We start from the raw sequence: 24,318 nt of genomic DNA on the forward strand, positions 1-24,318 counted from the left end.
GGTGATATCTCATTGTGGTTTTAATTTGCATTTCTCTGATGACTAGCTATGTGGAGCATCTTTTCATGTGTCTGTTGGCCATCTGAATTTCTTCTTTGGAGAACTGTCTGTTCAGCTCCTCTGCCAATTTTTTAATTGGATTGGTCGCTTTTTATTTGTTGATGTGCGTGAGCTCTTTATATATTTTGGATGTCAACCCTTTATCAGATATGTCATTTATGAATATATTCTCCCATACTGTAGGATGCCTTTTTGTTCTATTGATGGTGTTCTTTGCTGTACAGAAGCTTTTCAGCTTGATATAGTCTCACTTGTTCATTTTTGCTTTTGTTTCCCTTGCCTGGGGAGATATGTTCATGAAGGTGCTCATGTTTATGTCCAAGAGAGTTTTGCATATGTTTTCTTCTAAGAGTTTTATGGTTTCATGACTTACATTCAGGTCTTTGATTCATATTGAATTTACTTTTGTGTATGGGGTTAGACAATGATCCAGTTTCATTCTTTTACATGTAGCTATCCAGTATTGCCAACACTATCTGTTGAAGAGGCTGTCATTTCCCCATTGTATGTCCATGGCTGCTTTATTGTATATTAATTGACCATGTATGTTTGGGTTAATATCTGGACTCTCTATTCTGTTCCACTTGTCTGTGGGTCTGTTCTTGTGCCACTACCAAATTGTCTTGATTACTGTGGCTTTGTAGTAGAGCTTGAAGTTGGGAAGCGAAATCCTGCCTGCTTTATTCTTCCTTCTCAGGATTGCTTTGACTATTTGGGGTCTTATGTGGTTCCCTATGAATTTTAGTAGTTTTTTCCAGTTCATTGAAGAATGCTGTTTGTATTTTGATAGGGATTGCACTGAATTTGTAGATTGATTTAGGCAGGATGGCCATTTTAACAATATTAATTCTTCCTACCCAAGAGCATGGGATGAATTTCCATTTATAGGTATCCTCTTTGATTTTCTTAGGAGTGTCTTGTAGTTTTCAGGGTATAAGTCTTTCACTTCCTTGGTTAGGTTTACTCCTAGGTATTTTATTCTTTTTGATACAATTCTGAATGGAATTGTTTTCCTGATTTCTCTTTCTGCTAGCTCATTGTTAGTGCATAGGAAAGCAACAGATTTCTGTATATTAATTTGTAAAAGACTATTTCTTAGCCCCACTTTGTCCCTTTTGGGAGTTTTATGATTGCCTGTCAGTTGTTCAGAAGGAATGATATTTACTGTCTTTAACAAAAGTGAGAATTGACAATGTTGAACTTTATTTGTGCCCTGTGCTCCTAGAAAGAAACAACCGGGTCAAAAATCTCTCCCCCATTTTGTAACCTCTTTGGTTTACATGAAATGGCAACGAGGTAACAGCAAAGGAATCTACCCCTATAGATTCAGAAATATGATGTGCCTCCACGTTTTCTCAATGATTCCCCCTTGTTTTGTAAAAATCCAAATCCTCTCCCTCTTTGAGACATTGAATAATGGACATTCTCTCTGCTCCAACAGCCTGAATAAAACATTTCCTTAAGTGTCTAGTATATTTTATCTTTCACAGAAATAAAAAGCCATATTTAAATTACCTATTTTCCAAGATGAATTTTGCTTCACTTGGAATCCTGCCCTTGAGGAGAAATGTGGCCTGATTGATTAGTAGTTTGTCTAGAGCATCAGGTGTAGGCATGTCTCCAGCTCTGGCTCTGCCACTTATACTGTGTCACCATCTGTCTTGCCAATGGGTTTCAGCCCTGGGCAGGTTCACTATAGATTCAATGTGACCAAAGAAATTAACAGCAAAACATTCTTGGGGTGAAAGGATTTTACCCAACTTTATTTCCAGGTGGCAGGTCAGTCACTAGAATCCCATTCACTCAGAGCAAGTCTGCAGGCAGCAAGCCAGTCTCTGCCCCTGGGCCTTTCTGCCTGCACAGTCATCCCACACAGCTGTCCTCTGGGCCCCTCTACCTGCACAGTTGTCCTGCACAGCCGTCCTCTGGGCCTCTCTGCATAGTCATCTTGCACAGCTGACCTCTGGGCCTCTGTCCTTGGTGCTGCCACCACTCCAGCCTCTGCTCTGCTCTCCTGCAGCCTTGCAGCCCTGCCACTGTGTTGCGCCCAGAGCACTGGTCAGAGCTCTTTATATAGAGTCAACAGCCATGTATTTCCTACAGGCGTGCAGTGAGCTAGTCAACCAGGGCCAGGTGAGAATCCTGGCCACAGGAACTCTCATTTTATCCACACCATCGATCTTCCTGTGCCTCAGTGTACTCATCTGTAAGTGGGAATGATAACGATGATAAAGTCAGAACCTACCTCACAGGGTTGTTGTGTGAAGAGCTCATCACAAGTGCCTGGTTCCGAGAGCTGGGCATGTCCTTGTTATTATTATTTGAGGAACACCTAAGGCTCACCATGTCCATATATTCTGAGGAGAGTTTATTTCCTACTCTGTATTTCTGAACTGAAATTTCATACTCACCTCTTAACTCCAGGGCTTGTACAGCACATACATTGTAAGAAATAGTAAATATTGAATAAACTAATGGGGGATGAGTGGATGGATGGCTGGATGAAGGAAGGAAGGAAGGAACTATGCATGAGGGGTAAGCATTATAAGCAAAGAGTGATTGTTTTTAATCAAATGAAGTATTTCTTTACAGTTAAGTGAACAAATTGAATTCTCACAGACATGTCATTAATGCTCAGAAATCAAAGCAGATACATTTTGCAGAGGGAGTTGGTGCTACACAAGCAGCTGATATGATCTAGAACATTACGCTCTGTGTTCTGGGGTCAAGGCAGTATGACCTAACTTCAGTTAATGACAGCTGACTCTGGAAACATGGTTTCTTTCCTTAGGGGAAAGGAGTATAAATTAGAGTCTAGCCTGATTGAAATGCATCACTCTTTAACTGAATGCAGGGATTTGAATTCACACTTTCTGATTTGTCAGGGGGACAGAAATGCTTTCCACATATAATCAGCCCCTTCATTCTTCATACAAAATGGAAATATATAGACTTATCCAGGCACTAAATGTGGGCAATCTTTTTAAACTTTAAAACAGATCTGTATGTTATTTTTAAGAATTAAGCTGTAATGCGATATCATTTTATGTTCTGAAACAAACCAATATTCCAGGGAACTAGCCATAATTCCTACTATATACTGCCCTCTAGTGGATTTCTTTCAGACATAACCTCTGAAAATTATTTTAAATCACCTACACGCATAAGCTTTCTTGTACATGTGATGCTAAATCTTTAAAATAAACTTTAAAAATGTGTTTGAAAATATTAAACAGTGCTCCCCCAAATTATTTTTTCAAAAATGCTCTTGTACTTAAATTACCTGGTGTCAAGGTAAAGAGCCTATTCATTTCCCCCAGAGCTTGATCCTCCCTCAATTGCCATAGCTTGCCGTACAGTTGGTTTATTTCTATTTTTGCCCATCTCATTAGTGGATCCTGAGCCTACTACTGCTTCTAACTAAATTCACCCTGTGTAAAAGAGGAATGACATGTTCTGGTAAGAAGAAGCTCAAATAGCTTCTTTAAACACTGCCTTGACACCACTGGTTAAGCAAATGGCTATTTCTCCACATTTTACAAAAGAAAGCCACAAATCAATGGTAACGTTTAGAAGAGAACTTAGATGTTCTCATTTCTACTGACCCCTGGATGTGTGAAGTTCTGATAACAAGAAGATGGCTTTCAGTATATGGTGATTTGACTTGTTCCACTCAAAATTTGGTTTGGTTACATGTTTCCTGTCTTTAGGTATCTACCTGATTTCTCACTGCTTCTGTTTTAGTGTCTGGACACTGCAACATTTACTGTTGTTTTAAAATAATACCTCAGGGTAGGACTGCTCCTCATAAGGTAATATCTTCCTCAATTTTCTTTGGTAAACTTTACACAACAAATATTCCACAAGGAATTGGGAATTTAATGAATGAGATTTTCTCAGAGCAGGAATTTATGATGAATACTAATTAAATAGCAGGACTCTCATGGCTAACTAATTATGTGGAAAAGAAAATGACCAGGAGAACATTTCTGGAAGAAAGTTGTTTTTTTCTTTTTAGTAAATGCATGACTAAAGTTAAGCTCAATTTAGTCTTCTTAAAAATACATATAAAATGTTAAATCATTCAGTGAAAACTAGCCTCTTGCTTGCTGGTAAAAGACCTTTTTAGAAGTGGGGTTTTAAAATATTGCTGTAGTAATAATTCGCCACCAGATTATTAGACAATGTCTTTGCTGTCTGATAAAATTTTGAAATGACACAGTACTTAGAGTCTATTTGTGTTTTTTTAAATGCATTTCTATATCCTACTTACTTATCAAGAAATTTCCTCAATACTCACAAAACAAATATAGGCAATTGTCTGTTTTGCTTATAATATTAATTTCAATTACACTTTAAATATGTCACAACTAGAACTTTGAGATAAATCTCTTTCCAGACTGAAAAATACAGGATTAAGCAGAGCTCTTGAAAGTGATTAAATTTGACTCCAGTGTAATATTTATATATTCAACATATATTCACTCTCTTCCTCTAAAAATGTTTATTGAGCATCCACTCTACACCAGAACGTATATAATACATGGAGGATTCAAACATCAACAAGACAAGGTACTGCTGAGTAGGAGTCCAACATTTAGTGGGAAAGACAGATGAGTAAACAAGTAATTAAAATATGATACAGTTAAATGTTTGTAGAGAAAATGGAAAGTTTCTATGGCCTGGATTCTCACCTGGCCCTGGTTGGCTGGCTCACTGCACACGTGTGGGCAATAACTTACTATTGACTCTATATAAGGAGCTCTACCCCATTGCTCTGGCTGCACGGCTGCAGGAGAGCAGAGGCTGGAGTGGTGGCAGTGTGGAGGACAGAGATGGAGATGGCTGTGGGTGAAGAGATTTTTGGCGGCAGAGACCGGCTTGCTGCATGCAGACATGCTCTGAGGGGAGGGGATTGTAGCGCTTGACTTGCCACCGTGGGAATAAACCTGGGTATAAAGCCTTTCACCGCAAGAACGTTCCAATGTCATATTCCCATCTCATTCAGTCAGGAGTGAACTTGCCTGGGGCTGAAATCCATTGGCAAGACAATGTTTTAAGAGAGGCATGTATAGGTTATTATGAGACCATATAAGGAACATATAACTTCAAGGGGGGACATTTCATAGAAGCAGCATTATTTGCATTTTAAAAAATAGGTGAGTTTATTGGGTACGTGGGGAAGTTGGGGTTCCCATGGCCAGCATCCACACTGAACTTAAACCACTTGATGACGTAACTGGCCTGTTGCTAGGCTGCCGCTTCCACACCTTTAGGCAATAAGCTATTATTGCACTATATAGAGAGCTCGGCCCAGTGCTGTGCGCAGAGGCAGAGACACTAGTGCTCGACCTACTGCCGGGAGAACAAGTTGGGTAATAAACCCTTTCACCCCAAAGAAACGTTCTACTGTCATTTTTTTGGTCACAATGAATCCATAGTGAACTTGCCGGGGGCTGAAACCCTCTGGCAAGACAGTACACAAGCTGCAATGAGGCAACTCCAAATTCAAGTGCAGCCAGGCATTGAAACAGCTGGCCTGGGAGGGAACCTGCCAATACTTGCATCTGACTCGAGCAAGGGCAGTCTCTAGGGTAAGGGGTAATTTGCAGGCGAAGGGGTTCTTACTTGTTTCTGTAGATGCTTTGGAGAGTTTATGGAAATAATTGAATTGTAAGCAGGATAATGGTATGATTAGATCTAAATTTTAGCAAGTGTACTCTGGTGGATAAAAATTGTGAGGGTTATTTCATTAACTGCAGGCAAGCTGGTTAAGAGGACTGGGAGGTAAACAAAACATGAGATGATGAGAAATACAAAGCCAAGAAGACAATAAATCCAATGGCATATGGCTTCAGAAACTCACATTAATTTTTTTTCTGGATTTATATATTCTCTAAAGTGAATGTATAAATCCTATCAAATTGTTCCTCAGGTGAAGAATGTACAAGTGAATTTCTAATCAGAAATATGGCCACATGTCATTAATAGAAGCAATTGTCACTCATATTTGCTTATTTTCCTTTCTCACAGAGTATCATTCTGTACACCTGTTTCTGCTCATGTCTCTTATCAGACCTGGATCTTGCCTTCCCTTTCCAGGTTAGTCACTTAAAGGCATTGTTCATAGGCCAAGAGAAATCTCTGAAATACGAATTAGTGGGGGGGAATAAACCACCAGAAAGAAAAAATGACAAGAGACAGTGCCAGACACACAGGATAATGCACTGGCATTTCCGCAGTGACTAAAGACAGTCTAGGACACAATGCACTCATCCTTAGTTTGAGCGAATTTGAGAATCATTTATAAATGCACCTTGATCCTGGGCCAAAAATAAAATAAAAATGAGCTCAATTTTGATGCTTAAATAAATGTTATTGGGGAAAAGAAAGCCAACCACTTTATATTTTATGACAGCTGAACTCAATTTTAGTGGGGCAGAATTGAACAAGAGTGCTCAGTTTATAAGGGGAAAAAATGTCAAATGTGGATGGACTGTCATGACCCTGGTGCACTTGGACTTGTATTCCAGACAGGAAGAAGGCGGCTCTCAATTCGGAGCCCTTCGGTGCCATGTGCTGCTCAGCCACTTGCTGGCTTTGGGTCCTTGGACGTGTTACTTAGCTGGCCTCAGCCTAGTTTAGTCATCTATAATAGGCTTCCATGGCACTATTGATGTTTGGGGCTAGACAGTTCTTTGCTGTGGGTGACAGTCTGGAATGTGAGCCAGGAGGTTCTGAGCATATTTCCTCTAGTGTGAGGTGAGCTCCCGCCTGTGCTCAGCCTTGTTGCCCGCGGGTGGCTGCTCACACATATCCAAGTCATGAACACCATGAACCCAGGCTAAATCTTTGTAGAGAAAAGTAGTATTTCCCAAATAATTAAAGTTTGCAAGAATAGTGCTCTGGCTAAATCAAAAGGAAATCACATTACAAAGTAAAGATCTAGGTTTTTCATCTTAAAATCTGCATTCAAAACACTTTGCAATTTTCTTTAAGAATAGTAGAGCAAATTATTAGCACTTGTAACTGAAGTCTATTTATTGTTATCCACAAAAAATAAAAGCACAGTCCAAATTCAAGTTTTTCCCTTTTGCTAGATTAAGACCATCTGCATGCACATTTAAGTTAGAGTTTGCCCTCAAAAGCTTCAACCATCAACAAAATGTATGGTCATGTGGTTCATTGGTTGATTTTAAGAACTGAGTTTTAGTCTGGACATCTTCTACAAATGTGAATTTCATCTTATATTTTAAAATTTGTATAACTAATGTTAGCTTCTTTTCAAGTCTTGCAAGCTACAAAGCCCCCATTTGATGGGCAATTTAATGTAAGAAAGGTCCAGGCTCCATTAGAGGATTTCTCTTTCTTATTATAGTCACACATTCCAACTTCTGCCAGTTTAGAAACATCTTGAGCTTTTCTTTCATTGATACATCTTCTCTATCAATACTTGCTCTGGGAAAATAGTTGAAACACCAGAGCTAAAAGACGGGAAAAACAGACATATATACAGTTATTTATCAAGTAAACATGGAGATGTTTATGGTTTTTAAATACTTACCAGCACTCAGTTTCTAAAACAGATTTTTAAATTAACTAGGTGGAATTTAAAGCAAAAAATTAAAACAACTTGCGTGGCCAAAGCTCCAGCTGAGATTCCAAAATTCCCCAGCAACGTCATCTGCTGTCAGCTGTTAGTTCTTCAGATACTGCTTCAAGTATTGGGGAGAAAGAAGTCACCCTGAGCCCACTTAAGGGGAGCTAAGCCATGCAGGAAGCAGGAGAAAGCACTTTAATATCTTCATTTGTCACAAACTTGTGTAACACCCCACTGAGATTCCGTACACCATTTCTTAAGATAGAGCCACTTCCAGCAGTTCCATGTGGTGTAATCAACTATGGAAACAGAACGTTCCCAGAGGGATATAGATGTTCTGCTTTCTGTCCTCACCAGCAGTAACAGTGCTAACAATTACAGTCCAAAGTGTGCTCCAAACTTTGTTAATCTTTTAATAGTCTCAGCAAGCAGGTCAAGTGACCCTTACCTCCTTACTTATCCTCATAACTGTGTACAGATTTTACCAAAAATAGAAATGCTTCGTTTCCAGCAAATCTAACCAGTTGCCACCTCGGTGTATGGGGGATCTGCTGCCAACATTGCACGAGTTTGTGGTACAAAGAATTTTCTATTCCAATATCTCTGATACCATTCTCTCAGGCATTGTTTCATTTCTTTGGAATAAGGGGTTCTTAATCTGAAAAATGAGAGTAATAATAGGTACTCAGCTCTTTACCAACAAGACAGTGAGATGAGATGCACAGGGAGGAACACAAACTTAATGGGCTGAGTAATGGTGAGGGAGGAAAGAAAGAAACATAAAAAGCAAGGTGGGCAAATGTTAAAGACACAATTTCTCCCAGGGCCACCCATTCCAATTTCCATGATTTACTTCTCCTTAAAGTTAAAATTGTGGAATGTAAAAAATCTTCAATACATTAACAGGCTACTCAAACAAACTGACCATGTTCTACTGATCAGGCCTCCTGCTAATTCTATAACTCATTGCTTGAAAGAAGTAAATAGAACAATTCTACAGCCACCAGCAGTAGTAAGAAGTGCCATGTGCTTCTGCAAAAGCAACATGCCACCTGAAACTGCCATCGAGTCGGGAGCATGTTTAACACCCCACTGAGATTCCAAAGTGATGTTATTTATTACTGTTTGTAAGTGAATATATGGGCAAGAATAATTGCATAGAGATAATGGCATATTCCCTTGGCATTTGGTTCAAAATGTTATTACTTATCACTGTTTGTAAGAGATATGGGCAAGAATCACTGCATAGAGACAATGGCATTTTCCCTTGGCATTCCCTTGGCAAACAATAAAGCTTGATTCAGAGACAGATAATTACTTCCTAAAATTTTCAGGTAGCGCAATTCCAAAGCATTACCTTTTCAACCCAAATCTGAAATAATTTTTTCTCTGGGATAATAACAATAATAATAACAAATATTGCTCTCAGGCAATAAAATGGAGGGTGTCAGTGTTAATGTGGATCGCACTGCGCATGTACCAAGTGCTTTACCTGTCATCCCATCTGTGGCAGATACTAGTCTTCCCAATGTCCCTATTATCTTTCTTAGATGATATTAATAATAGAATTAACATTTTAAACCAAGACCACACCTGCCCATTTGCAGGCTACTATTGTAAGACTACACTTGCACTTAAAGTGTGAGAATATGACTGACTTCTAAACAAGGGGGCATGAGGAGAGCATTGTGTACAGCTTCCAGGTCTTGCCCCTAAAGGCAAAGCCTCACCAACTGCTTCCCCTCCACCTGGTTCCCACTGGTTAGAATGTGGGACCAGTTATCTTAGACCACAAGTAGAAGCTGAATGTTGAAATTGTGAAGCAACATGGTGGGGAGGGAGCCCAGACTCTGTGGACCAAAAAGCCTGAATTGTGTATCAGAACTTCTGCATTACAGAGGCACAAACTTTCCCTTGTTCAAGTGACTATTATTTTGGATGTCATTAGCACCAAACCAACTTCCTAACAAATGATTACATCTTCACAACAAGCTTAAAATGGAAATACTATCAACTCCATCTTACAAATGAGGACATTTTTAAAAACCTACCAACTTTCCAGACCTAGTAAGTGGCAAACCTAAGTTAAAAGTCAAATGCCACTGTTTGCTCAATCATTGAAACCCTTACCAGGCTGAAACAGTTTAATTCTAAGACCTAGCTTTTTATGACTTTGGAACAGTCATATTTATTCTATTTCATCTTCAATTTTGTCATCAGCAAAATCTAGTGCAGGAAATGAAACACTCTAGTAATTTAATACAGAAATTGTCATTTTTACAAATATCTTAAAGATCTAGAAGAGCTGCCACTGCCACTGGATTTTTGGTATTAAGGGCACACCATCTGAGATATGGCCAGGAAATAGCTGCTCTTAACTGACAACACTGCAGCCACTAAGCTGCTTCACATCTGTGAAACTGATGATTTGTAAGACAGAGCCTACAGCTGCAAAGAACCTCAGCTGCAAAGGAATCTGAGAAATGTGGTCTTTACCCATCCAGCAACTCTATCCTGGAGGAGCTATAGAAGGAAATGCAGATGAATGCACAGAAAGGATTAGACAAGACAATGTCTAAGAATCCTGGCCCCACTTTTTACTTGCTGTGTGTCATTCGGCAAGTAACTTAACCTATTGGTGCCTCAATTTCCTCATTGAAAAATAAAAATGATAGTGGTACCTACTACATAGGGATGTTGTGAAGATTTAATAATTACAAAAATATGTAAAATATTTAGACAGTGACTGGCACATGGTATTATATGTATCTATTATAATTACTATGTGTATCATGTTAAGCCTCTTCTAATTCCAAAATTCTCCAATGTATTTATCTTCAGTTTAAGAAATTGCAAGAACAACCATCCAACATCCTCTGGTGTTAGCTGCATGGGAAATCTTTGACCATTGGACAAAGTCTGTGATGTATGTCTTCTTTATTACATTATAAATGCTGAGATTTCTAAATTTCTCTTAGATAAAATTTGCTCAGATTTCTGGCCAATTTTTAAGTGATACTATGGCTGGGACTGACGGCTTTCCTGCAATAGACATTCTCTCTCTCTGTCCCCTAGTACAAGATTCCCTGATTCTTCAGCTGGATATCTGCTGACCAGAATATACACAGCATTCCTGCCTCCCTTGCAGCTAGGGTGGAATGTGACTCAGTTCTGTTCTATGGAAGTTAACAGACCTGAAACCTCAATTACCCTTAAACAGAAAGCTATACCTTCCCTTTCCTCTTTTCCTTTTTCTGTCTGTGGTATATGCTGCTGCCCACTAACAGTGCCTTACAAAAGGTGACTGTTACATATTCAGGAATTTTGCAAGCCAGTTGTTAAACTGTTGGTAGTTTTATATCAGCCTTGGCAGGAATATTTATAGCATGGAAATCCACAAACACAATCAGAACTTCCCCCTAATCAAAAGGAATCTCCTTTTTCAGAGAGTCAGTTTACCAGCACCATTGTCCTTATCCTCCTAGAATCAGGATACTTGAGTGACAGTCTATGGGCCCATATGATGAGGACAGGTCCCAGAGACAGCAGAGCAAGCAGTCTGGGCTCCTAATTCAGAGCAAAGCCACTGTGCCAGTTTGTGCTTTCCATGTATGAGACACACATTTCTAACAGGGAGCAACTTTGCCCCCCAGGTGACATTTAGCAATGTCAGGAGACATTTTTGGTTGTCATAACCAGGAAGGTATGGTTGCTTCTGGCCTCTGTGTGCCATGCCCAGGGTTACTGCTAAGCATTCTACATCTACAAGCCAATGTCCAATGTCAGGAATTATAAGGTCCAAAATATCAGCAGTGCCAAGACTGAGAAACTCTGATCTTGTTTCACTATTATGTTCAGTTTCTATTACAGTGGGAAAACCAAGAGCATAACTAATATTAGTTCAGATTTACAGATGAAATCTCCAATATCCTTTTATATAAATATAAGTGCATACATACACTCATAACACCTACACATGTGTGTATATATATACACACTAAATAACCTTTACCTAAAATAAAATCTGAAGGTAACTACTTGTATAATGGGTTTCTTGGCATTTTTCTACTTTTGAAGCATTCATTCCTTGAAATCTCTGAGCACTGTTTTGGGCAGTGGAAGAGGTAATTTACCAAGTAACTAGAGAAGTTTAAAGAGTTAATGCCCTGTCAGAGAATGAGTAATTTACTCCTACCCAGAATCTTATATTGGGAGCAAAAGGTGAGGATGTTAATATTTCCCCTCCAAGAAAGTGAAAGGCTCCCTGTAATTTCCTCCTGAAATTACACCAAAGATGGTATTGAACCTGACCAGTAGAGTTCCTCTGATCACATAGAAGTGAAAATGGGTTCTGCAGAAATGTCCACTGGGGAAATAAAAATGTCGACAAAGACAAAAAAATGAAAATGCAAGCTATCCAGGGATGTTCAGTGGGAAAAAACCCTGAAAATACATATTCTGTGAGACCAGAGTGAATCTGAGAGAAAAAAAGCAATAGATACTTTCCAGTTTTTATGTAAGGGAAAAATGGACAGTTCTGATCTCTCCAAAGCAAACATAATTGTTTTAGCACTAAGTATTAACTGAAGCTTATTTCTCAATTATTTATATAATATGAATCGTATATCTGTAATACAAATTACATAGGTATGTGTGTGTATGTACACATATAAATTAAACCGAGCTCTAAAAGTTTAAACATAATTATAATAAAAATCAACTTGATTTCTTCTCTATTTTACCTAATCAAGGAATCACACTTTTGTAAGTAACAATAACCTTTCTTTCCATCATTCTAGACATATCCTATGATTGCTACCCTTTTCTCTGATTTTTTTTCTTTCTACCTTTGTTACTTTCTCTCTAAAATTCATACAGGTATGTGATTTCATCTATCCCTCACCTTTTTGAGCAAACTGCTCCTCAAAGTTCTTCCATTTACTTCATCCTGATATTTTCTATATCTTTTGCTTGTGTTCCACCTGTTATTCAAAGTTATAAAGTACGATTCCTCCCCAAAATGTCTAATATTCATCATTATTATTATTTATAATCAAGGGACTTCCTTCCCAGCCCCTCAATTCAAATCTTTTACTAATTTATCAAGTTTTAAAGCTATTGTTAATCTAATCACCACCAAGCATACATTTATCAAATAACTTCTATATGCTAATGTTCTGAAGGAAACAAAAATGAATCAGACAGGTCCCTCTCTAAAGAAATTTACAATCTAGCAAGGGAATTAGGACATTTTAAAGAAACTATATTTCATTTACATTATTTCTCAAGAGGAAGTTATATGGCTTCATAAATCAGCTATATATATTAAAGCAACACAGTGATTTGTGTTCAAATACTCCTGAATTTTTATATTAAAAAATTAAATATCTTTTTTATAGTTCTTGCTTAAAAAGAAAAATACATACTGAATTTTGAAGAGTCTCTAATTCTTCTGTATAATTTTCTCTAATCATTACTATTGGTTTCCCCATGTGTGCACAAATTCAACCTTATAAATGTTAACATATATGGAAAGAACAAACAAAACTGCAACCTACATTCCACTCCTGCCTCAGAGGTTGCTAACTGGCACCTAATGAGTCATTTCTAACCCAAGATGTGCTTGCTGAGCACAAAGTATCCTATTTCTTAGAAAGTATGATTTTCCATACTGCATGCAACCTACTTGTTCTGTGCCTTTTCTTTGTTGCCCCTCTGATCTTCCGGTTTGGCCTTGTCCCCTCTTTGCCCTTTCAGCTATGCAGATTCTGCCATCCTTCAAGATCTGGAGACCTAAGTCCCACTATAAAGCTTTTCTCAGTTGTGCTAGTTATCACTGACCTGACTTTAACCTATTTCTATTATCCACATCATATATTCATACATCTTGTAACATGTGAAGTCCCTTGTTAAAAGATTCACTAATGGAAGTGACCTCTCCTGCAGGGACAAACTATCACTATTCATTTACAGGAAATCCCCAGATATGACCACTGCTCTGCCATCTTGAAGCCCAATTGGTGCAATTGGATGCTGTGGCCACTCAGGATCTTGTGCAAAAATATAACTGGAGAGACTGTTGATGGGAGCGAAGTCTCCATGGGCAGATCCGAGAGCCTCAGCAGGATCCTCCCTCTGGGTCACCCTCCCAGGAATGCCAGCCCTTCCACACACAATCTCTACTCCCTCACCCCTCCCGGCTTTCCTAATCCCAGCTCCAGAATATCCAAATACTTCTACACCTAACCCTGCCTGTATTTGTGTCAGCCTTCCTGGGGCTTTTCAAAGCTGCTTTAACTGGCCCTTACTCCTGAATGGAAAGGCTCTGTCTATCCCTTCCTGCTCATACCTGTTAGGAAACATGTAATCAGGTTTTTAAATTTAAAAAAACACAATAAAATTACATAAACAGATTATAAAGTGTAATATAATTGTTATACAGTATGCAGTTTTGACATCTGACATCAATAGAGTCTATATTTTGTAAATATTCACAAAATCTCAGCAAACTCTTTTAAGGTATCTTTTGTCCTCATCACTTCCTGTCTTTAGATTCTCTTCCATTATCTTAGGAAATGTAACTGACTGTGTGAACCTGAGACCCACTCTGACCGTTGGGTGTTTCTAAATTAAGAAAATGTTCACCTCAGTCATAGTAGCTTTTTTCAAACAGTGAACAATGAAATATGTATTACTTCCCTAGATGGAAATAATCATTGCCCACAGGCACTAAAACCAAAAAATTCCAAACTAATCACTTATATGATACCCTTTTTATCTTTCTAGCATTTTTTTCCAACATTCCAGAAGAGAAATAGTTCTCTTTCATTATCATAAAAAAGCTCTTGGGGTTTTTACCTTTTGTTATTTTCTTTATTTAAAAGCCTGGTTTAGATTTGAAAGGCAAATACAAGTTTCAATATTGAAAATTAGAGACAAATATGACCACTAAAATGGTCTGAGAAGTCAAAAGAGTCCAAAGTGCCCATACAGGGGAAATCCCAGTCTGATTTTCAGAAGTCGTGAATGTCTCATGGCTCTGTCTGTGTTCCAGCTTCTCTAAAATAATAAGTGATTTGGGTGTCACCCAGATTTCAAAGCTGTCATACTTCTGGTATTATATGTGTGTATATGGTATTATGAATATAAAATATAATGAGATAATTTTTTGGTTTTTTAAAGTAAGATGCATACAATAAAGTACACAAATCTTAGTGTGCACCTTTATGAATTTTGACATGTATATACACTCATGTAACCATCACCAATGATTGGATAATTTTTAATTAGTGGATAGCTCTGAAATATATTCCTACCCTGAATATAAACATGACAATTGCATGTGGGCAATTAAAAATGTCAACATATTTGATTTACGCCATATGACTTTCTAATTCCCATTTTCAACAACTCATGGGCTTTCACTGTCTATAAATCCGTAAATGCCAGACTCTTGCCATCCTTATTGTGGGAACTGATTTCAAAGGAGTGAGACCCCCCTAACCTACGGCATATAGGAAGCGGGTAACAAAAGCTCTGTGAATCTATCCGATTGCCAGAAAACTTTGAAATCTACTATGAAAAAACAAAAGCTAGATGTTACTAATATGGCTACAAATGGCAATGGAATAACACAGATTCTCTTTTCAAATTGTGTCCCCAAGACCCAGAAAAACTGTAATGAACTATTATGTATGTGCAATTTTAATTAGCATTATTCATTATGAAATATTTAAATTTTTTATACACAATATCTATTATTCCTTAGTTGGTCCTTAAGACTCATGTGTATATATATATATGTATGTATATATATATACGTGTACACATATATATGCAATATGTATGGTGGATAAATACATATAATCACTTGGTGTAAACCAGGAAAAAAAAGAATGAAACAAAACAACTTCACTCCTTCAAAAACAAAATGAAATCTATACCACTTAGTCACATTTGAAATTAGAATTCTTACTGAAGAGTTTTCCATTTATTTTCCTTTCTTTCTTCCCAGGCAAAACATCCATAAGTCTTCCTCAGGAGTATGATCATTCATACTGACAACGTGCACTACACTAGGTCCAGGATAGAAGGTATGCTCTATGACAAATGCTCTGATTTAGTATTGACAGGCTAGCTGGAGTCAGGAAGCAGCAGAGAAACTAGATTCAAACAGCATCCAGGCTCTCCTTTCTAAAAGTGAAGAGTTGGGATTGAGAGGCTGGTGTGCAAGTGTACACAGAAGTAGTTGTGACTCCATGGTAAGATCTTGTCCATGAATGTGCACCAGCCTCAGCCAGGTGGGGCTATTTCTGACAAAAGCAGATGACCCTTCTATACTGCCTGTACCGCCTACAGAAAACAGATGAAAGCCTAAGACCCTGCAAGATGTTGAGACTTCAAGATTGTAGGAACCTTAATCCCTGACTCACCTCTTGGGGAAAGCTGCCTCCTGACCATGGAAACACACACTTGACTTTTACAGGAGCAGAAAAATTTATTTGGCTCAACTTTTAGGCAGGAAGCTAGAGGTAAGTGGGAGGAGAGGTTGGGGTGACCACAGAGAAGTTGAGACTAGTGAGTTGAGACTACAGATAGCTTCCATCAATGAGAAAATCCCTAGCAGGAGGAGTAAAACTGGAGATATTCCACAAGCTTGACTCCAACTGGACATGATCCTGGGGTGAACTGAAGTAACCTTCCCTCATTATGAAGTCATTAAAATAAATTTGTATTGCCGTTCTGCCCCCCTTGGGGTGCAGAGAGAATTTTGGGAAAGAGCATGGGCAGTTGTAATTAGCTTACATCCTTGCCAGCCTGTCAATCAACATTTGTTTACATAACAATACCCCTCCTAAAAAAAACTGACAAATCCCATAAAAAAGAACTTTCCCCAAATATTCAGGGCCTGCCTGACACTAGGTTGAGGCTCTCTCTATAACAGAGAGTAATAAACTTGTCTGCTTTCTTGCCTTTGGTTTTACTCGGACTTCCCTGAATCACTCAACCGAGAGTTCCTTCCTAACACAACCACTAGATTTTTTTATTTTTTATTTTGGTATCATTAATCTACAATTACATGAAGAACATTATGTTTACTAGGCTCCCCCCATCACCAAGTCCCCCCCATATACCCCTTCACAGTCACTGTCCATCAGTGTAGTAAGATGCTGTAAAATCACTACTTGTCTTCTCTGTACAACCACTAGATTTTACTTTGCTTTTTATTTTTTTTGGTATAGGAATTATAGTTAGCTAAACTGTAGATCTTTCTATTTCATTTTTTTGTTTGTTTGAGAAAGCAACTGGACAAATTGACAGCTACACTACTGATAGTGTGTACTGTTACAAAGTCATGACTTTCAATGAATGTTATTGTCAGTTATACTAGTCAATGCCAACGTAAGGTCCTTATTAAAATAGAAATAACTACCCTAGTGAAAAGTAATCATTCTCTAGTTAGTTAGTCTATTTATTTAGTATATGATTTGGATATACACAAATGAAGGTTGTACTACCTTTGATGAGAGAGTTTGTTTTCTTCCTATGTCCTCTCATTTGAAATATATTGAACATATAATCCAAAGAATAAAATGTTTCAAAGAGGTTTTTTACAAGCATGATTGTGATGGTTAATTTTATGTGTCACCCTGATGGCCATGGGGAGCCCAGATTCAACATTTCTGTGGTGTTTCCAGATGAGATTAGCACTTGAATTGATGGACTCAGTAAAGCAGATTGCCCTCCCCAGTGTGCGTGGGCATCTTCCAATATGTTGGCAGCTGGGATATAACAAAAGGCAAAGAAAGGAGTAAATTATCCCTTTTTACTGTCTTACTGCTGAGCTGGAACAGTTAATCTTCTGCTCTCAAACTGGGAGTTAAACCATTGGCTCCCCTATTTCTCAGGCCTTTGGACTTAGAACTTCAGGTTGAATTATACCACTGGCTTTGCTGAGTTTCCAGTCTGCAGATGGCAGATTGTGAAATTTCTCAGCCTCCGTAATTGCATAAACCAATTCCTCATAATTAATAAACAAGCAAAAACAAACAAACTGATTCTGTTTCTCTGAAGAACCCTCGCTAATGCTGATCTCATATTTGTTCAAATGAATTTAAAACAAAATGTCACTGAATATTTTAGAAATTTATTTCTCAAAGATCTACTTTTAAAACTACATGTAACGCTTAACTAGTTTTTTACATTATGGAAGTCATATCAAAGATATCTTTAAACAGTCTTTTTAAGAAGTTTTAAGTTAGCAAGTTACATAGAATATTTTTATTAAGTACTGTATAATTTCTTCTAGTCTTTTATTCCAACATAATATCCATTTTTGTAAAGGACTCATAGTTTTTACTTAGTAGTTCAATATTTAAGTTTCCAAAGACACAGGAACAAATTTTAATGGATTAAATCAATTACAGAATACAAATAACATTTAAATGAATGTTGTCCACACAGTCCTTGGTATTAAGGGATACCCAAGATCTCTGACTTACTAAAAATGTATCTCTCTGAGCTACTTCTCCAATCCTTGCCATTTCTCTAATTGGTTTCCTTGAATATCCTGAAAAATGTTTCTTTGATAGTTTCCAGAAACTTCTGAAATGGTTCAGGATATTATTTCAATGACATTTGCTCCAAGACCACACCAATAAAAGATGATGTTCCCTAAACCTGGATGTGCTTCAGGATCATCTAGGGACTTTGTTAAACTGGGCCTCATCCTCATTGGTTCTGGATTAGTAGATTCAGGAGGGATCCAATATCTTTGTGATTTCAAATAAATAATGCTGAGACACAGAAGATGGGGTCCAGAGCACAGTTCCCCAATATATACTCAGGTGGCACAATGAGGGGAGTAGCAGTGTGGGATTCAGCAAGCCAGCAGGTGGTTCAAGCCTTTCACATTCAAATAGCTCACAATGAAAGACAGACTGCTGGTGGGATGAGTCATCCAAATGGTGTACCACTATACATACTAAAGAGACCACCTTCTTTATTGACTTCTGGAATCATGGCAATTCTACTTCCCAATTTAAATGAGAAATCAGGTCTTTATCCAAAAATAGGAGTACTGTCACCCCTGCTATGGACTAGATGTGTGTGTCCTTCCAACATTCGTATGTTGAAACCTAACCCCCAAAATGATGGTATTTGGAAGTGGGGCCTTTGGGGGGAAATCGGGTTTGGATGAGGTCATGCGGGTAGAGTCCTCATGATGGGACTAGTGCCCTTACAAGAAGAGACCAGAGAGCTAGTTCACTTTCTCTATGCCAAGTAAGGATACAGATAGGTGGCTGCCTATAAGCCAGGAAGAGGACTCACCAGACCAATCACACTGGCACCCTGGTCTGCCCTCTACCAGCATTTCTGAACCCCGCTGCCTTGCTCTACTTTTTTCTGTAGCATTTATTGACCTCTACCATATTAAAGAATTCACTTACTTTTACATATATATTGTACCCACAAGAATTAAACTCCATAAAAACAGAAATTTTCATCAGCTTTGTTCACTAACATATTCCACACACCTAGAGCAGTGCCTGACACCTAGTTGATGCTTTATAAATCTTTGTCAAATGATTGAATCTCAGTCTTTCTCTTTTCTTCCTAGAGCTTGGTAATACACAGCTCAATATTTATTGTACAGTTCATTTCTGCCCACCTTCTGTCTCTGGATGATATTATATGAAAAACTATGTGATTCTTATAAATAAAAGCAACTTTCTCCTGAGTTCCATCCTAAAGGCTGATTCACTATCCAAGCCCATTACCCCTTCCTCCTCAAGGCCAGAATATTTTTGGACTAGAATCTCCATAGTTAACTTAGCTGTTTGCTACCTGATTAAGAAAGCATCTCCCTGTTTTACCACACATACCTGTCACCAAAATAGAACACCATCCTTTTCCCACTGATTAACATAAGGCCTCTGAATCTCCTGTCTCATAAGCTCAGCTTCTCCTGTTTTGGAAGGCAGTGATGTCACATAGTATTACAGGCCTCAGGCAAAATGGTTTGGGGTCCTGGGTGCCCCGTCCATTCTCAAATGTCTCCCAGCCTTGACTCTGTAAACTCCGTGTGGCAAGGCATCTCCAGATTCCTTGGAACTGTCACAACCTGTAATTAAGACATCACCTCATACCTGGGAGGTTTTCCCTTCCTGTCCAAGAATGACCAGTGTGGAGCAGGTAGCCTAGGGGAAGAAACATCATCCACACCACTGGGGCCTGTCTAATCTGAGCAAACCAGTCATGATGTTCCCAGGTGTCAAATTCATCCAGAGACTACAAAGGTTTAGGGCGCAAAGCCTCAAAGAAGAAGAAAATGGTCCCCTGTGCATATCCTCCCCCACAGACCCAGGATGGCTGACAGCAACCCCTCTGATTGCCTGGTCCTAGCCACTGCCTGTCCACCTCCTATGGAGGCGTCCTCTCCACCTATGTCCCTCTTGAACCTGCTAGCACACTGAGCAGCCAGGGAGAAGCAAAGTATTCAGGGTGCTGGCTGTCGTACTCTCCCCCTACACCCAGCTTTGCCTTGGAGTCCTGACTAACACTTATTACTGCAGAGCTTTTGAGAGTTGAACTGGAGTGAAAGTGGAAATATGAAAGTGGAAATAAGAAATATTAGCTAAAGTAGAATGTGAGGTTATCTTTAGATTTCAGTGACCTGGGCTTTTTTCTCCTGTCTGTCTTGTTGATTTTTGTGTGGTCTCCACTGTGTTTGGTTGTTACTGGTACAGAATTGTGCAGACTTACACAGCTCAGAAGGGGAGAAAAACACTTAACCATTAAAATTAAAACATTCATATTTTGCTGCCAAGGCAACACTAACTCCTTTTTCCAGGTTTGAAATAACAAGCAGATCATTTGTCCTCCCTGCTCCTGACCCCTCTGATCCGGGAATGCCGGATAGCATGCCAGCTTACTCAGGACAGACTTGCATGAGATCTGCGCTCATCCCCAATCTCCTTTTGCCTCCCACCCTCATCGCACACTTTACCAGCCCTCCCCAATGTGTGGCCTAGAAGCCATTGAATTTCTGTTTTTAACTTCCCCAGCCAAAAATAATCCAAGCCCACTGCCCAAAGATAAAATCTAAAACTGATTACCATGCCCTCTATCAGGGATACAAGCAGGGAAGTCTAACAATTCCAAAGGTTTCATGCAATATAAATGCATAAAAAATGCATAATCAAGGCCTAAAGGAAGAAAGGGGCTCCTGGCATAAAAAATATGTCCCCTGGTGCTAAAAACACCAAAGGACTCCCCCGTAGCAGAGTTTAATAAACCGTGTTTATACGTATGCTTCGTATAGAGACATTTCCAGTAAGAGCCTAATGCTGTAATGCTCAGCAGCTGCAGTGGTAACCTCAATGTGTTCCATATGGAGCTGTGCTTATAATCAGCTCCTTCTGGAAAGGCTCTCTCCAACTTCTTCTGTAATTAGGATTAAAATGCACTGAGCCCCACAGGAGATGGTAAGAGAGGCCTTTTATTTCAGTCATTATCATTTCTCTTAGGCAAGATCACCTTTCAGAAAAAGCTATAGATTCTCTCTCTAATCTTCACAAGAAGAGGTCCAGCCTATTAAACTCAATTTCCTCTTTTTTATAATCTGAAAATGACTTTGAGGCAGCAAGCTTCAGCAGAATAGCAAATGTTCATGGCTTCACTAAAAGATGCTGCTGGGATCAACAGTGACTTGGGGAATTTGTAAAAAAATAAAATAAAAGTGTGTCTCATTGAGACAAGCAGACACAGGAACCTCAGAAAGGAACCTCAGGTCATTTTAATGAGAATATGTTCCCACACACATTATCTGACACAAGACAATTATGTTAATTAACACACTGAAGTCTTGAACTATATCAGTAAAAGAGCTACCAGAAATCATCCATGTGTACAAAACAGCGTTCACAAAAGGAATAGGTAGATTACCTTCACTAATAAAATTATAAAGGTTTGATATGATGAAACACTATAAATAAAATTAAAAAGCAAACAACAAACCTAGGGCTGGGGAGATTACAATATATTTGTCAAACTAAATTAATATCCTCAATATAGGAAAGCTCTTACAACTCAATAAGGACAAAAATATATAAAACACCCCAATAAAAACTTAGCAAAACCAAAGAATGGGAAATTTACAAAAGAACAAACAGCAGTAAATATAAAAAAAAGTTAAACCTCATAGTTAATTGAACAAATTCAAATTAGAACCAAGAAAGATCAGTTTCCACTGTTAAACAAGCTCAGAATTAAAACAAATTTAAAAGAAGAGGTATTTCTGAGGAATTTTTTAAGAAAGAGGAATTTCCAACATGACAAGAGTGTCAGAAAGAAAGACTCAAAGGAAAACAAATTATTAGAAACTTTTTTAAGGGAAATTTGGCAAAAAGTATAACAAATATCAAAATTGTACCTATCTCCTTGTTGGAAGAGGACATGACCACCAGTTAACCTGCGAGCTGGACCTGGGCAGTCACAGGCTTCTCACCCCTCCCCTGTCCTTGTGCATTTGCTCACTGTTCCTGCAGTAGGAGCCAGTTTCAAGGATGCAGCTTTGAGAGAGTGAGGTATTGCTCAGACCATCTAGACTAAATAGGGGACTGCTCTATGTAAACATTTATGGCTGAGTGGGCAGGTGCAGAGATTTACTCCTCGAGGGGCCAGCCAGGACAAGCCCCGTATGTGTGTTCCTTTGCCTCTTAAACCTGCAGCCCACCAATCCGGAGTAGTCTGACTCTCCTGTCTCTTCTGCTCTGTGGGGATGGGTGGCCAGTTTCAGATTTTATTCAGGAAATTCCTGAGGGTGCGAACCAATGTTTCTTGACCCAGTAATTCCACATCTAGGAAAATTGTAATTATTTGTCTTTAATTTAGAGTTTGATATTGAAATTTACATTTTTGAGGTTTAAATTTATAACCTAATGAATTGTTAGCATCTTACTAAATAACATTCATATTCATTTGAGTGTATTCAGAATACCTAAACTATAAATTTCTTAATACAGCATCTATATTTTCTTGAAAATAAAATAGAGAAGAAAGAAAATAACCTCATAAATTTTCTCCCCCTGACCTTGTTCTCATTTTCATGTAGTTTCTATTTCTCTCCTGCTAGGGACTCTGCTTTATTACCTTCAAGGCAAGAAGAGACAGCATGACAGTGGCCCTAAAACAGGGGACTTGAGTGGGTACCTGACTCTGCTGCTTACCACCTGTGCATCTGGGGTAAGCCTTGCAGCTACTGTCAACTTCAGTTTCCTCATCTGGCCAGTTGGGAACAGTCATCTGCTCTAAGTCCTAGGACAGGTACAAGGATCACAGGGAACACTGTATCGCTTAGCACAGGACCTGCCTTTGACTGAACACTTAATGAAGGGTAATTCTTATGTAAAATGTACATAAATAAACATTATGCATGCATTATATGTTACTAACTGCTGTTACCTTAAATGTGGGACTCTATAATTCTATTGCTGATATCGTATTGGAATTGTGGCCCGTCATCTATGAAAATAGCACTGTCTCACCTCTACCTACAATGAATGTCTGGGCAATTGCCTGTGACAGTGAAAATTTGAAAAAAAATCTTAAGTTCTTGCAACATGGAATTCATTAAATAAATTATAAAACCTATATAGGATGGACCGCTATGCAACTATTGAAATTATGGTATATTTAAGTGTTATGTGTATTTAATGGATGTTTGTAGGGCCCTTGTTTTCTCATCTGTGAAACCAGAAACCTGTATTAGAGATGATTCTTAGTCACCTTGAGCTATTTTCTTCCTCTGTATCTGTAGGTCTTCATTGTAATTTATTTCTTTAGTTTGTTATTTGTGGGGAAGTTGGGGTTCCTATGGCCAGGATCCTCACTGAACTTAAACCACTGATGATGTAACTGGCCTGTTGCTAGGCTACTGCTTCTACACCCATAGGCAATTAGCCATTATTGCGCTATATAGAGAGCTCGGCCCAGTGCTGTGCACGGAGGCAGAGACGCTAGTGCTCGACCTACTGCCAGGAGAGTAAGTCGGATAATAAACCCTTTCACTCCCCAAAAAACGTTCTACTGTCATTTTTTTTTGGTCATACTGAATCCATAGTGAACTTGCTGGGGGCTGAAACCCATTGGCAAGACATATCAAGGTGGATTTGAAGGTATTTTACCCACACTGAAAGAAAACAGACAGGAGTGAATAGGAGAGGTGATTGTAGTAACTAGATTTTCAGGGGATAGTAAAAAACATTCCTTCTCTAGGGCCGCAGCGATGTGATTGATGCTTGCAGTTGTGCAATATGGTGGCCCTGTGGGTGACTCCACCTGCTTCAAGTGGGAGAAGCTCTTCCACAGTACATGTAGATAATGCTGGGATTGATGGCTTCAACCAAAAAGTCATTAGCAATCTGAAGCCTGTTCTAGCAACCAGCCACATAAATTTAATAGGCATTTGTCTATCAAAAGAGAAAAATATTTTGTTTCAGCAATTTGTGCTTCATCTTGCCATTGTAGTCCGAAATGTCTGGAAAATCATGCAGAAAAAAATACAGAAAAGAAAGCACACAATCTTAACAAGAAGCACCTCAGATTCTGAAGATGATTCTGAACAGATGAAATAAATACCAGATAGTTGACAATGG

General features: G+C 38.6%; 1 protein-coding gene across 5 annotated transcripts in view; it reads left to right on the forward strand.

Annotated features, from left to right (window-relative positions):
- LOC118912817 (uncharacterized) overlaps positions 1-23,254 on the forward strand; it is an 80,534-nt gene extending 57,280 nt beyond the window's left edge. Inside the window, exons 4-6 of one of the 5 annotated variants that reach the window (XR_008996287.1) lie at positions 15,675-15,753; positions 16,019-16,191; positions 22,797-23,254. Coding sequence is in view for 2 of the 5 variants with exons in the window: in XM_057498018.1 (XP_057354001.1) it covers positions 6,094-6,162; positions 22,797-22,839 (112 nt within the window). In the remaining 3 variants the exon portion in view is untranslated. Of the gene's footprint in view, positions 1-6,093; positions 6,163-10,501; positions 10,578-15,674; positions 15,754-16,018; positions 16,192-22,796 lie in introns of all 5 variants that reach the window. The other 4 variants (XR_008996285.1, XM_057498019.1, XR_008996288.1 and 1 more) reach the window with 4 other exon arrangements.
- Positions 23,255-24,318: the final 1,064 nt, after the last annotated feature.

Source organism: Manis pentadactyla, chromosome 3, assembly GCF_030020395.1.
Source record: "Manis pentadactyla isolate mManPen7 chromosome 3, mManPen7.hap1, whole genome shotgun sequence".
Taxonomy (NCBI): domain Eukaryota; kingdom Metazoa; phylum Chordata; class Mammalia; order Pholidota; family Manidae; genus Manis; species Manis pentadactyla.